Source organism: Podarcis cretensis, assembly GCF_951804945.1.
Source record: "Podarcis cretensis genome assembly, chromosome: 8".
NCBI lineage: Eukaryota > Metazoa > Chordata > Lepidosauria > Squamata > Lacertidae > Podarcis > Podarcis cretensis.
In genome coordinates this window covers 73,717,482-73,732,894 of record NC_137177.1, presented here as the reverse complement: position 1 = coordinate 73,732,894, position 15,413 = coordinate 73,717,482, and the positions used below count along the sequence as shown (strand labels likewise).

The 15,413-nt window shown below is 46.5% G+C and overlaps 2 protein-coding genes across 2 annotated transcripts in view; one reads left to right on the top strand and one right to left on the bottom strand.

Moving 5' to 3' along the window:
* The window catches only part of FNDC10 (fibronectin type III domain containing 10), a 243,253-nt gene that overhangs the window by 12,256 nt on the left and 215,584 nt on the right, over nucleotides 1-15,413 (bottom strand). The gene's annotated exons all lie outside the window — the stretch shown is intronic.
* Nucleotides 1-15,413, top strand: part of VWA1 (von Willebrand factor A domain containing 1) — a 40,567-nt gene that overhangs the window by 8,594 nt on the left and 16,560 nt on the right. The window contains exon 2 of the mRNA XM_079987051.1: nucleotides 10,035-10,598. Coding sequence (XP_079843177.1) covers nucleotides 10,035-10,598 — 564 coding nt within the window. The remainder of the gene's footprint in view (nucleotides 1-10,034; nucleotides 10,599-15,413) is intronic.

Genomic DNA, 15,413 nt, shown 5'->3' with positions numbered 1-15,413 from the left:
CTGCTTTGCATGTAGAAGGGCGCTGGTTCAATCCCTGCCATCTCCAGGTAGGGACTAAGAATGGTCCCCTCTCTCAACGTCCAAAGAGCTCCTGCCTGTCTGTGTTGTCAATACTGAGCTATCTGTGTGATGTTGGCTACGACTTGCCGTGTTAACCCACAGACACCTTCGTTCAGTAGATGAATCAATTAACCCACTAAGCCTTGCGGAATTGGTCAAACGATCTTTCATCTGTCCTGGTTTTTAAAGCACGTCATTGTATTGATCGGGGAAGTGATGGAGGTTTGAGGTAGCTTTGGATACGACAGAACAGGAGCGGGCCACCTTTATAGGCAGGGGGCCACATTCCCTTTCAGACAACCTTCCAGGGGCCATTCAACGCTGGTGGGTGGGGCCAGAGGAACAAGTGGGCGGGGCAGTAAATGTTAATGAAGGCTGGTTTCTACGCACCCCTCTTTCTATCCTTGCAAGCAAGCAAGAGGCATTTAAGGACATGTCCCAAGCACTCAAGTGGGGAAGCAAGGCCGTACCGTAAGCGGTGGGCCACGGGGAGAGTCCTGAGGGCCAGACAGAAAGCCCTAGAGGGCCAAAGGTGGCCTGAGGTTCCTCTTCCCTCTGGCAGAACACAAATTTGAATTGTTTTTGAGTCACCACTTCAAACAGACTCTGCCTTCCAGCAGGCAGAGGTGGCTGCGATAGCCCGAGGCAAGGAAGAAACAGCACCTTCTGAGGTTCCACGATGGGATATCAGGCAGTTTGTTTTCTGTTCTTCCTCCTCCTCTCCCTGCTGCTCCCTGCGGTGCTTTGTCACGTAGCTGGTATGCCTTCCTCCCCATCCTTTGATGATTAAGAGACCCAACCTGGAAAGAGGTTAATTAAATGGCTAGGTGGGGCAGCTTCCATTGCCTGAGGAGGGTGTGCCATTAACCGGGGTGGGGAACGGCATTGCAGTGATCCCAAAACAGCTGTGCTTTTGGGTTGAGTATTAGGAAGAATTTTCTGGTGGTGAGAGCTGTTTAGCAGTGTAGCAGATTCCTTCGGACGCTGGTGAACGCTCCTCCAGTGGAGCTATTTTAACAGAGGCTGTATGGCCACCTGTCAGGGATTCTTTAACTGCAATTCCTGCATCGCAGGGGGTTGGACTAGATGACCCTTAGTGTCTCTTTCAATTCCATGATTCTGTGAATAGGCTTTTCTTTATTCCAACTGTAAGCTCCTCACCTAGAGCAGCCTTTGTGAGCCTGGCGGCTTCCAGATGATTTGGGACCTCAGTGCCCATTAGACCCCCAGGTTCCTCTGTAGATTAGAGCTGCAGAACCTGAAGAGAATCTCTTTGGAGGAGAATTTGCTCTAGCTGGTTTTGCCTGAATTCAGTGAGTCTGCTCTGGGCAGGGCTAGCATTCATTGGACACAAACCACTGCCTCCAACATTGCTTGGATCCTGCTTGGTTGGGGCTTGGTTGGAGACTACGTGGGGCTGCTCTTGAGACTGACCCAGAAACTCCATCGGGTGCAGAATGCCGCGGTGAGACTCCTTACGGGGTCCTTGCTGTGGGATCACATTCACCCGGTGCTATACCAGCTGCACTGGCTCCCGGTGGAGTACAGGATCAGGTTCAAGGTGCTGGTTTTAACCTTTAAAGCCCGCTACAGCCTAGGACCCTCGTACCTACGGGACTGCCTCTCCTGGTATGTCTCATGGAGGACCTTATGGTCTTCAAATAAGAACATGGAGATCTTGGGCCACAGGGATGTTAGGCTGGCTTCAGCCAGAGCCAGGGCTTTTTCGGCCGTGGCTCCAATCTGGTGGAACGCTCTGTCACAAGAGACCAGGGCCCTGCGGGACTTGACATCTTTCCGCAGGGCCTGCAAGACAGGTTGTTCCACCAGGCCTTTGGCCAAGGCACAGTCTGACCCCCTCCTTCGGTAATCCTCACAGAACTCTAGCCCAATGGTCGCCATGAATTTGATTTTAGAATGAGTTGATTTTAGAATGCATTTAAATTAATTGATTGTGATTTTATGTAAATTGTGTTACTTTTATTGTTGTTAGCCACTCTGAGCCCGGCTTCAGCTGGGGAGGGCGGGATATAAATAAATTATTATTATTATTATTATTATTATTATTATTATTATTTGGTTGGCCACTGTGAGAACAGGGTGCATGGCTTGATCCAGCAGAGCTCGTCATATGTTCTTATGAAACTGGAAAGAGAGCAAAGCCATTGCTGGTCTCTTAAGTAGAACAGATGAACAGGGCCTGCTTCCCTTTATTTCCTCTGCTGCCAAGCCTAATGGAATAGCTGCTGGTATGGCCACATTCTAAACATGCAAAGGATTGCGATGATTTAAAGCTGAAACCAGCACTTTAAATTTTGCTGGCAAACTGATAGCTAGCAAATGCAGATCTTGTAAGACCAGGGCAATGCGATTTGATCTTTGGACCTCATGTAACAACGTGCTGCCTGCATTCTTCACCAAGTTGACATTTCCAGGCTACTTTTCAAGGCAGCCCCACAAGAAAGCAGAGAGGTCTTACCTTTGAAAGGTCAGTCACACAGTCTGAAGAAAGATCGGGGTGGCTGGGCAGGCAGGGAATGCAGGCAGGTTGCAAACTGGGTCAAACTTTCAGAAATGGGTGGTGCAGAGGAATGGAATTTTGGGCTCAGGGAATGGAGGCACCCCCTGGCCTCTCTTTCCAGATCTTGGGACTCCCCACAAGCAATGCTCCCCACAAGTCTCCTCAAGTGCTTTCCACCTGGCTGGAATGTCTTTTGAACCACAAAGTCCCTCGCTTGCTAGAACGAAGGATGGAATAATGTTTGTGTGCGCGAGAAGTTGTGTAGCAGCTTCTGTCTTAAGCATGGTCTACCATACAAGGCAAGGGCAGAGAATAAATTCAGTTCCGTTCACACTGAAAACTGAATCTCTCAAATTCACACTTTCCGGAATAATATATGCACAGCCCTCCTTCGAAATTCTCACTCATCTGAATTTTGCAACCCAATCCTCCAACGGAACAACGTTTCTAAAGGTACATCTTTCAGGGGAAGGCCTGCAGAATAATGACGATCTTAGTGAAAATAGCTGAGAGAAGTGAATATATCAGGGGAAATTGCTCGCAAAAAGGTGTACGTGAATCAAAGCCACCTCTAAAAATGTGTTCATTGGGCAAAATTTGCATGAAAATTGCTGTAGGAATACGGAGAACTGAATTTAAGATTGGAAGAAAATGAGAAAGTGGGAGAACTGAAGCCAAAAGATCCTTCCATCCCTTGTACAAAAAAGAGTTGCATTTGTAGTTGCTCCACCCACTTTTGCCTCAGGCCCCTCCCACCATGGACATGTGACATAACAGTGGACGGTGTCCCAAGAGGGTCACCCCCTGCTTCCATTTGTGAAAGGTTGAAGGGTATATTGCATTTCTCTTTCCCCCTTTCTTCAGGTGCATTTTTCCCCTCTCATAGTTTCTCCATCAAATGTAATTTAAGGTCCCTGAGAGAGTCTGAGGTTTTCTTTACAGCTGCATATGACCAACCACCCATTTCACAACCGTGGTCAGTTTCCTTCATCTTCCTCCTCCCAGCACACACATTCTTGGCGTGGTAAACCTGAGTCAGTTGCAATGCCAGGGCTGAAACAATATCCCTGTTTTCCTTCTCTCCATCTCCTAGTGAGGGGTGAATCTATCTGTGTGTGTGTTTGTGTGTTTCTGGGCTTTCCGTTCTTCTAGTTGTAAGTTCCATTTTGCACACCAGCTTGCAATTTTTCTGAAAAGTCCTCATAAAAATGCAGCAGCATTTGAGTGTGAATTTCTCCCGGTATGCATAAGAAGCTACCTTATACTGAGCCAGACCATTGGATCCATTTGGTTCAGTATTATCTACACCATGGTTACCCAACTTGGATCCCCAGCTGCTTTTGAACTACAATTCCCATAATCCCTGATGACTGGTCCTGCTAGCTAGGGATGATGGGAGTATTAGTCCAAAAACAGCAGGAGATTCCCAGGGTTTGGGAAACCCTGATCTACACTGACCAGTAGGAACTGTCCAGGGTTTCAGACAGGCGTCATTCCTGGTTCTAGCTGGAGATACTGTGAATTGAACCTGGCACCCTCTGCATGCTAAGCAGATGCTCTAACACTGAGCATCCTCCCCAAAATTCTTCTGTGCAGTTTCTTCTAACAGGCTCATTTTTGCAATCTATTTTTTCTAGTATAGACGTCTGCCTACACACTTTGCCCTAGAAATATGCATTTCTGTACATATTACAGTGGTACCTCGGTTTAAGAACAGCCCTGTTTACAAACTATTCGGTTTACATACTCTGCACAACCAGAAGTAGTGTCCTGGTTTGCGAACTTTACCTCAGTCTAAGAATGGAAGCCGAATGATGGAAGGGCACTGGCAGCGAGAGGCCTCATTAGGGAAAGTGCGCCTTGGTTTAAGAACGGTTTCAGATTAAGAATGGACTTCCGGAATGGATTAAGTTCGTAAACCGAAGTACCACTGTACTTAGCTGGAGAAGTGCACTGCAAAATTCAGAGAAGTGCAGAAAGGTGGCTGCCTTTTGGTTCGCTTGCATTGAGCTCAGTTGGTTAGACCATGGTGCTGATAACGCCAAGGTTGCAGGTTCAATCCCTGTATGGACCAGCTGCATATTCCTGCATTGCAAGGGGTTGGACTAGATGATCCTCAGGGTCCCTTCCAACTCTACAGTGCTATGTGCTATATGTGCTATGTTTCAGGAAGTGTGGGTTAGGGAGGTTTGCCTTTTTTATCATCTTTTTTATTTGATTTTTCAAATACAGCTCTATAACAAAACCAAATACATTTCCGTATGCAGAGATTTCTCTGCATCTCATGACTCCCTCCCCATCGCCTCAGTGGGTCCTAATGTCAGCGTTTTCAACTGCATATTGTATCGTAATCTACATTTTATATCTATCCATATTATCCATCGTATTTGCTACACTACAAGGGTTATAATAATCCTGCTAATGTTTTCATCTGCTTATAGTGGTCTCCTAAACAAATTATATAAAAAAAAATCCCAGTCTTTCTTGATGTTTTTGTCTTCTTGGTCCCTGAGCTTTCCAGTCAGTTTTGCCATTTCAGTGTAGTCTAACAGCTTAGTTTGCCATTCCTCTCTGGTAGGGACTCTTTCTTCTTTCCATTTCCTGGAGGTTTGCCTTTCAATAGGATCTGAATCAAATTCCCCCTCCTCCCGATCCCTACTCTTAGTCAAGCAGGTCTCTGGAGTACACCCCAGTGCAGGTAATACCTTTTGAGTGTCTTCCATGTCTGGAGGAAGGAATTACAGTGGTACCTCAGTTTAAGAACAGTCCTGTTTATGAACGATTCGGTTTACGAACTCTGCAAAACCGAAAGTAGTGTCTCGGTTTGTGAACTTTACCTCAGACTAAGAAAGGAATCCAAACTCGGTTTAAGAACAGTTTCAGTTTAAGAATGGACTTCCGGAATGGATTAAGTTAGTAGACCAAGGTACCACTGTATTTCTATTTCTCCGAGAGCCAGTGTGGTGTAGTGGTTAAGAGCGGTGGACTCGTAATCTGGTGAACCGGGTTCGATTCCCTGCTCCTCCACATGCAGCTGCTGGGTGACCTTGGGCCAGTCACACTTCTCTGAAGTCTCTCAGCCCCACTCACCTCACAGAGTGTTTGTTGTGGGGGAGGAAGGGAAAGGAGAATGTTAGCCGCTTTGAGACTCCTTCAGGTAGTGATAAAGCGGGATATCAAATCCAAACTCTTCTTCCTCTTCTTCCTTAGAAAACTCAAGCAAAACCTAAGAGAATCCTCTTTTGACTCTGGCATTTCGACTCCCACAGTTGGCATGCAATGTTCGAAATTTGCCAGGCTACAGGCGCATTTTGAGCCTGGCTACTGGCCACTTGGGACGCGGGTGGCGCTGTGGGTTAAACCACAGAGCCTAGGACTTGCCAATAAGAAGGTCGGCAGTTCGAATCCCTGCGATGGGGTGAGCTCCCGTTGCTTGGTCCCTGCTCCTGCCAACCTAGCAGTTCGAAAGCACGTCAAAGTGCAAGTAGATAAATAGGTAACGCTCCGGCGGGAGGTAAACGGCGTTTCCGTGCGCTGCTCTGGTTCACCAGAAGCACCTTAGTCATGTTGGCCACATGACCCGGAAGCTGTACGCCGGCTCCCTCACCCAAAAAGCGAGATGAGCACCGCAACCCCAGAGTCGGTCACGATTGGACCTAATGGTCAGGGGTCCCTTTACCCTTTACCTTTATTGGCCACTCGCAACCCCTGGGTGCTGCCTGACGTCTTCACCATCTGGAGACGTATGCCTGGGGGTCCTTGGATCTTGACTGTTTTCACACACTAACAACACATCCTATAGTATTCTCTCCATGATATTTTATCTGCACAATCAGAACGGATTTCAGGAACCCAAAAGTCATATTGAAAAATAAGACTTTCAAACTGTCTGGCCCCAAAATGGCAAAGAGATATTATTCCAGTTTGGCACCTGTAACTCTGGTTTAAGGAGCCATTTGGTGCTTGGCTTATATCTGAGTTTCTCACACTGTTGACATGTGGTCCCCAACAGAAAACAAAGTTGCCCACCCATAATCTAAAGCAGCATTTCCCAAATATTCTCTGGGTGGAATGAGAGAGTTTCAACTGGCAGAAGGTGGAATAATTTATTTATTTGTGTTTTTAAGCTGCAGAAAAAAATTCACAGTATTATTAGAACTACCCCCAAATGTTGGTGACACTACCCCTTCTCAGGCAAATATAATTTGGGGGTAGGTTTTCCCATATCCCACAGCAAACCCCACTTACAACTGGAGCAAATTGACTTTAGCTGCTTCTCTCCCGTTGACACACAGGATGAGGGAACATATTCCCAGCTCGGGACAGTCCGTGGCCCAGCCAATTTCTTGCCTCCGGCAGAGTATGTGAGAGGATATATGCCAGGAAGTTTACGGCTGGAGACTTAAATTGCATTTCATCACTTCCAGGCACGATTGTCTAGCACAGAGGAGGAAAGGGATTAGCAAAAGCAAGGCACCTGTGGACACGACTTCCTTCAGACTCTGTCTGTTATTCATTGACAAGGCCTCAGTGTTGGCTAAGTCATGAGAGCTATATTGTTCTGCATGGTTCTCCACTAGGCTATACCAGATCCGTTTCCTTGTGAGAAGACACATGCTGGATATGTGTGGCCCTTTTTTGTAATATTATTTTTATTTTTATTTTGAATAATAGATATTTATCAGAGGTGGGAAACTTCAGTCCTGTGGGGCCAAAAGTGGCCCTTCCAAGTCCCTCGATCAGGCCCTCAGAACCCAGCTCACACCTAAATCCCATTTTGTACCCTCTCTCAAGTTTTTCCCCACCTGCCTAGTGAACTCTAGTCATGTATCTATCCTCTTGGATAGAGGATAGAGAGGGATGAGTGAGTATGGCTGAAGAAACCAGCCTAGAGGGCAAAGGTAAAATTTGCATTCATTGCTCCACCGATTTTGTTTGTTTTTTTAAAAAAAAATATTTTTATTTGGTTGTACATATTTAAAATTATAATCACACCACAACATATGCACATATAAACGATTCCTCCAAATCTCTGGACTTCCCACCTTCCCCTCCATGGGTTCTCTTGTTAAACCTTTTCTACTGCATCTTTTTTCAATAATCCAAGTTTTTTATAACTCCACTATGTCCACAGTTCTTTTTACATTACAAGTGTTATTGCAGTGTGCTAGTGTTTTCATCTGCTTACAGTGGTCTTTAAGGTAAATTATAATTTCCCCCCATTCTTTGTTAAAGTTTTGGTCCTCCTGGATCCCAAGCTTTCCAGTCAGTTTTGCCATCTCGCCATAGTCCATCAACTTAATTTGCCATTCTTCTCTGGTAGGGATTTTATCTTCCTTCCATTTCTGAGCTAATAACATCCATGCAGCTATCGTCGCATCCATAAAAAGTCTTTTCTGGTCTCTTGGAATTTCAGCACCTACAATTCCTAATAAAAAGCCTCTCTCTTTTTTTTAATAAAAGTTATTTTAAACATTTTTAAAATTCATTATATACCATTTCCCAGAATGCTTTTATGACACGTCCGCCACATATGATAAAAGGTGCCTTCTTTTTCATTACATTTCCAGCAGATATTTGTACCTGTCTTAAACATTTTTGCTAACTTACTGGGAGTTAGATACCAATGGTCCATCATTTTCATATAATTTTCTTTCAACGTACAGCATGCTGAGAATTTTAAATCAGCTTTCCATAACCTCTCCCAAGATGAGAGTTGGATATTATGCCCCAAATCCCTCACATTGCTCTGCCCATTTTGACCCATGACCCTGCCCACTGCCACCATATGGTCCCCAGAAGCTTGCCCAGAAGGGAATGTGGACCCGAGCCTGTCAGAAAGTTCCCCACTCCTGTTTCAAGGGTGAGAGTTGGAGAGGAGAGAGATTTTGTCCCCTGCTTTGCCCCACTCTCTATCCTTGAGAGCTTTCATGAGGGACTTTCTGGCTTATTGGGCTGAGGCTTAAAAGATTTTCTCTCTCCCAATGCAGTGTCCTGACTCTCTGTTGATGCAACATGGTGTCAGAAGTGGGATATGGCTTGGGGAGGGATGTGGCCAGGGAAAAGTCTTGAATGGACAGGCAGAGAGGCCTGGAGGACCACATTCTGCCCCTAGGGCCTGAGGTTCCCCACTCAGAAACAATAATTCCCCCACACACACACACACCGTAAACATTCAGAGAGCATGATGTGGCGGGGAAGGAGTTAACGTTGCCTGGAATGGCAATATGTCCAAGGGGAAAAAGGCAGATGGGATGGGGAGCCTGGCTGATTCTCTAAGGGGGGAAAGAAAGGACTAAGTAAGGAATCACAGCAGCAGCAAAGCATCCAATCACTGCAGCTGGGAATGACTTTTTTGGTAAATATTTTTTATTTCATTTTATGATGTACATGCGTAAGACAGAGAGAACAATTATAACAAGAGATGAAAATCCAAAGACCAAACCTAAAAAATATGCACGTATAATAAGTGCAGTTTCAACATGGGTTAAGTAATGGAGTCTGAGCAGTGAAAGAATAAAGAAGGAATATTTGTGTTATTTGACTGAGTACAGTTCCAGATTTTCCAGACTTGCGACGGGGGCTGCCTTGAAAACGACGGTTCCGCTCTATATGTGATAAAGCAGTCATATTTTAAAAGCGTCTGGAGGTTCCAGTCCTTGTTGAAATCTAAAATTATGCGTCATTTTCTCCATTATCACTATATCCCAAAGTGAGTGGTAGCTGGGAATGATTTGACCCAGGCAGACCACTTTGCGACAGCAATGATGAAAGATTGTATTACATTTAATACAAGAATTGAGGCAACCAGGAACCTCAGATGGTTGGATATTTTTTTTCCAATCCCTAACTGAACTTCAGATTGAGTGGGTGAGGGAAAAGGTTTGATTTGAGGCCCAAAATCTAATGTGCAAAATTTAAGATTTGTTGCTCAAACAGGGCAAAGGCCCTGCGCATGTTTAGTCAGATGTAAACCCCTTTGATCTCAACAGCTCTTACTCCCTAGTAAGATTAGAGCCTACATGTATTTTTTTCTTTATGTTCTGCTTCATTAATTCTCTTATTATGATTATGATTATGATTACCGGTATTTGTAAAATCTTTTTTTATTAAGTTTTACATTACAAATTTAAATTCAAGCATTAAACACCAACATCGTCATTTAGGATTCTCTGAATCCTCCGCCCTTCCATGGTTACTATTATCCATCTTTTTTCAGCTGCTTCACTTATTTTCTCTATTTTTCTTAAATAACCCATTTTTACCTGAATTTTTAGTACATTACAAACGTTACTCAAATCCTGCCAAAGTTTTTAGTTGTTTACAGTGTTCTCTAAGACACATTGTAAATTTTCCCTGTTCCTTCTTAAAGTTCTTCTCTTCCTGGTTTCTGATTTTCCTGGTCAATTTCGCCATTCCTGCCCCATTAATTCTCATCCTGTGCCTGTTCTAGGTCCTCGTCCCATCGCTCCAGATTTAGAAGGGGACCTTCTCTTCCTCCTTGACAGCTCTGGCAGTGTCTCCTACTACGAATTTTCCCGGGTCAAGGAGTTCATTGCAGACCTCCTCAGGCCATTTGCCTTTGGCCCACACGATGTCCAGACTGGGGTTGTCCACATCAGCACCACGCCCACGATGGAGTTCCCCTTTGACCGCTACCTCTCCACCGGGGCGGTCCAGCATGCCATTCGCAGCATCCAACAGGTGATGGGCGACACCAACACAGGCAAAGCCCTCTCCTTCGCCAAAGACATGCTTTTCAGTGGGAAGGCCGGGGCACGGGCTGATGTCCCCAAGGTGATGGTGTGGGTGACCGACGGCTTCTCTACAGACGACATCTCCCAGCCAATGCAGCTCCTGAAGGACATGGGGGTCACGGTTTTCATTGTCAGCACGGGGCGTGGGAACTACTTGGAGCTGTCCGCCGCTGCCAGCCAGCCTCCAGAGAAGCACCTGCATTTTGTGGACGTGGACGACCTGACCATCATTACCAAGGACCTGAGAGACTCCATCGCAGGTAATTGGGTAGCGTGTCAAAACAAACAAATGCCCGGCCAGATCAGAACTAGATCTGTTGGGTCTTGTCTCTGGCCTGCCCAAGTCCCAGAATGCAGTTTGGCGGACGTCCCAGTACATTGTGGGTACATTAAATTGACACATACACAAAGCCTCCTATAATATATAAAAGGTAAAAAGGTAAAGGACCCCTGAACGGATAAGTTCAGTCAAAGGCGAATATGGGGTTCATCTCGCTTTCAGGCTGAGGGAGCTGGCATTTGTCCACAGACAGCTTTCCGGGTCATTTGACCAGCATAACTAAACTGCTTCTGGCACAATGGGACACTGTGATGGAAGCCAGAGCACACAGAAATGCCGTTTACCTTCCCACCTATTTATCTACTTGCACTGGTGTGCTTTCGAACTGCTAGGTTGGCAGGCGGTGGGACAGAGCAATGGGAGCTCACCCCGTCACGGGGATTCGAACCGCCGACCTTCCAATCGGCAAGCCCAAGAGGCTCAGCAGTTTAGACCACAGTGCCATCCAGCTCCCTTGGCCTGAAAGCAAGATGAGCGCTGTAACCCCATAGTCGCCTTTGACTGGACTTACCCGTCCAGTCCTTTACCTTTTTTTACCTTGTAATACCTAACTATGAATTAAGAATGACTCTCTCAACTTCATTCCTGCAGTTCTGCTTTGAGAGAAGAATCCCATTCATGTCATCTACTTAGAGGTAAATTCCACAGGGTTATCTTCAGTTAAGTCCAACTCAGAGCAGACCCATTGAAACAGATGAACCAGATGAACAGATGACCCATTGAAACAGATTATTATTATTACTTTATTTATACCCCGCCCATCTGGCTGAGTTTCCCCAGCCACTCTGGGCGGCTTCCAATCAAGTGTTAAAAACAATACAGCATTAAATATTAAAAACTTCCCTAAACAGGGAACCTAAGTTAGTCATGTCCATTAACATCAATGGGCCTACTCAGGATCAGCATCCGCTATACCCCATGGTTTCCAAACTGTGGGTTGTATCCAATGCTAGACCCATTGGAATGCCAGAGTTAGGCCATATTCATACCATACTATTATGCCACTCTCAACAGTCACCTTCATCATCATCATTTGTACCCTGCCTAGCTGACTGGGTTGCCCCAGCCACTCTGGGTGGCTTCCAACATATGGCTTCCCCCAAAGGATTCTGGGAGCTGCCATTTGTTAAGGGGTGAGGAGAGCTGTTAAGAGACCCCTTTCCCTCCCCTCCCAGAGCTACAATTCCCAGAGTTCCTTGGGGAAAAGGAAGGACTGTTAAACCACTGAGGAAATTCCAATGGAAACAAAAGCAGGGTTGGAAATGGCCAGTGTTTGTGTATTTGCGCCATGCCCAGAATGGAAATAAATTCAACAAACATGATCAGCGATCAATCTTGTCATTGCTTTTAGTCCGCAAACAAGGCACCCACCCACAATTTGAATTACACGTCCTTTGCTTTGAAATGAATGGGGCAGAATAGCATGACAGTGTCGCTTCCATGATCCGTTACTTGAGTTACATGATTTCAGCACAGCAGATGATGAGATGAATAACCTAACTTTTGGCAGAAGACAAATTGCAGCAGAATGGAAACTGGGCGCTGAGCGCAGGGCAGAACAGGAAAACGATGCCTTCTTAAATCCCTGTCTCTTTAGAGGTCCGTCTTTCGAGAAGGGAATCCAGCATGCTCCAGATCACAAGCCTCGTTCCCCAAGCAAAGGCCGAAACCCCTTGATCCGGCTTGCTTGCATGTCTATTACCCACAAGGCACCTCTTTGCTCCTTTATTGCTTTCACTCTGTCCATTTTCCCTGCAGCTGCAGGCAGTTCTTGGGGCTGCTAATGGTCTGGAAACTCACGAGGGTTACTATGGAGCTGGGAAAGCTTCCACCCATTCCTTGGCAACTTTGCACTCCTTAATCTTAGGGGATGGTTTTTATTTCATGTATTTTTATTTTATTTTTAAGTCCCTTCTGCATCTTGAATAGTTGCTTAGCACTAAAGTCTTTCCTCAGCCTTGTTTTGCTCCACAGGTCTGGCACAAATTCATTTTGCCAGGAATAATAATAATAATAATAATAATAATAATAATAATAATAATAATAATTTTATACCCCTCCCATCTGGCTGAGTTTCCACAGCCACTCTGGGTGGCTCCCAACAAAATATTAAAAACACAATAAAAATTCAAACATTAAAAACTTCCCTAAACAGGGCTGCCTTCAGATGTCTTCTAAAAGTCAGATAGTTGTTTATTTCCTTGACATCTGATGGGAGGGCGTTCCACAGGGTGGGTGCCACTACCGAGAAGGCCCTCTGCCTGGTTCCCTGTAACTTCACTTCTCGCAGTGAGGGAACCGCCAGAAGGCCCTTGGAGCTGGACCTCAGTGTCCGGGCTGAACAATGGGGGTAGAGATGCTCCTTCAGGTATACTGGGCCAAGGCCGTTTAGGGCTTTAAAGGTCAGCACCAACACTTTGAATTGTGCTCAGAAACATACTGGGAGCCAATGTAGGTCTTTCAGAATTGGTGTTATATGGTCCTGGCGGCCACTCCCAGTCACCAGTCTAGCTGCCACATTCTGGATTAATTGCAGTTTCTGGGTCATCTTCAAAGGTAGCCCCACATAGAGTGCATTGCAGTAGTCCAAGCAGGCGATAACCAGAGCATGCACCACTCTGGCAAGACATTGCGCAGGCAGGTAGGGTCTCAGCCAGCGTACCAGATGGAGCTGGTGGACAGCTGCCCTGGACACAGAATTGACCTGTGCCTCCAAGGACAGCTGTGAGTCAGTCATGGGCCAATTGGGGCCCACTAATCTTTGCCTCTCCAACTGTGTCGCTGGATGATGATGTCACTGGGTGATGACAGCCAATGTGACATCAGGTGATGGGCAGGGCTCACTCCTGCTTGACCAGCAAGTTTGGACTCTCCTCTCATCAGCTGGGTAGTGGAGGGTCTAAATCCTGCTGGGTACTGTGGGAAAAGCACTTGGGAGTTAGACCCCTCCATCCGTCCCTTGGGTCAAGTCTAACAGATGAGCAGGAGTGCCCACTGATTAGTTAGCCAGCCAGCTGACATCATGTGGCCCTCCAAGTCTCCCTCTCTGGCCCTCAGATCTGTACCCAGGCCACACACCCTTCCCCTCGGCTCCCCACACCCTCCCTGCCCCACACCTCCAGTATAGCTTTCATGAGTGTCCCGGAATTCTGCTCCTTCTTGCATTCAAAGCACTTATAAACCGTTTGAGATTTAAACATCTCTCAGCAGCGTACAGCATAAAAAGAAGGAACGGCGTCGTTAACACAGAATGACAGCAAAAATACCAGCAAAGTAAAATCATGCAAGAATAAAATGAATTGGAATTTAAAAGGATAAAAAAAAAAATAATCTCTTGCTTGTTTGGATGTAGGATAGAGATGGGAGGGGGGTGTTAGTCTGTATGAAAAGCAGCTTAGTGCCCAAAGGTAATAATCAGATTTGTTGCTCCCCCCACTCCGCCTTGGATGGAGAAAGGTTCCAGGAGACTGTTCTCTGTCCATTCAACCACTCTGTTCAAAAAAGGTCAGGCCTTAGGAGGTTAACAATCTCCACTGCCATGGAAACCTCTGTGGCCCTTGACTCCTTTTCAGCACATCGCTGTGGCCTTCAGAGCAATGGCGGGGGGCTTCCATTTTTCACCCCAAGGCCATTCGCCATCTTGCACCCACTGGCACCCATCAGGACTCCTCTGAGCAGATAAAGCCAAACTTGTGCCCTCCAATGTTTGGTCTCCCGAACCCCCTGGAGGGCACTAGGTTGGCGAAGGCTGCTGCAAAGCCACAGATCAGAATGATGACCAGCTTCTGAGCTGCGGGACTGGGAGGGCGTCCGAACCACCCAGACTTGGCTGCCCGGGAGGACGCCCAGAAGTTGCACTATGATATCATAGGAGGCCTTTTTTTCAAAGGCCCCCTTTGTTGAGAGGCACAAGACGGGCATTGTTCCGCCGAGCTGGGCTGGTTTCTCCTTGAATTCCCCGCATCTGCTAGCAGCTGGTTGGCATTGCCTGCAGGGCTGGCTCAGCTCAAGCCAAAGCAATGCTTCCTGGCTGCCCATCCCTCCCTGCCCCACCTCCGTGGACTCCCTTAACCTGGAAGAGGCAGAAAGGAAGAATTCTCCTCGGCCGCATATGATCTGCGCAAAGCAGAAAGGGCAGCTTGTGCTTTTCAGAGACAGACACACCACGGGGTTTTAGCCTTCGATCAGAGCTGGATTTCGGAGAGCACAACCAATTTGCCCATACTGGGTGCTGAGCTGAGATGGCGCTGTAACAATGACAACAACGGAAGGCGAGAGGCAGGGGGCACCAAATTTTGGCGTCGCAAAGCGAGCTGCTGAAATTTTCAAGCCCAAACTCCGTTATTGCTTCCATTCCAGGGTGAAGGATTCCCCCAATACTTTCTTTTTGCTGTCCCACAGGTGCAAAGAAAGAGAGGGAATGACAGGGCAGGCATAGAATACAGAGGGTTGTTGAACTCACAGGCTGAGATATTATTATTTTGAGATCTGGGCAGTGGTGCCCTTTGGGGCTGGTAGGATGGAAGGCAGGGAGCATGACAGTAGGTGGCGCCAGAGCCACTAAAAGGCAGAGCCTACTGGTTCTAGTGTTCTCCCTCTCATCCTCTTCGCTCCTGAGTTCCACAAGGGGCAGCACTGAGACTGGACAACATCTTGGACGGGTTGTAAGAAGGCAGGCAGGTGGGGTGCTGGCTTGGTGGTGCAGAACCTTTAATAATAATAATAATAAAATAAG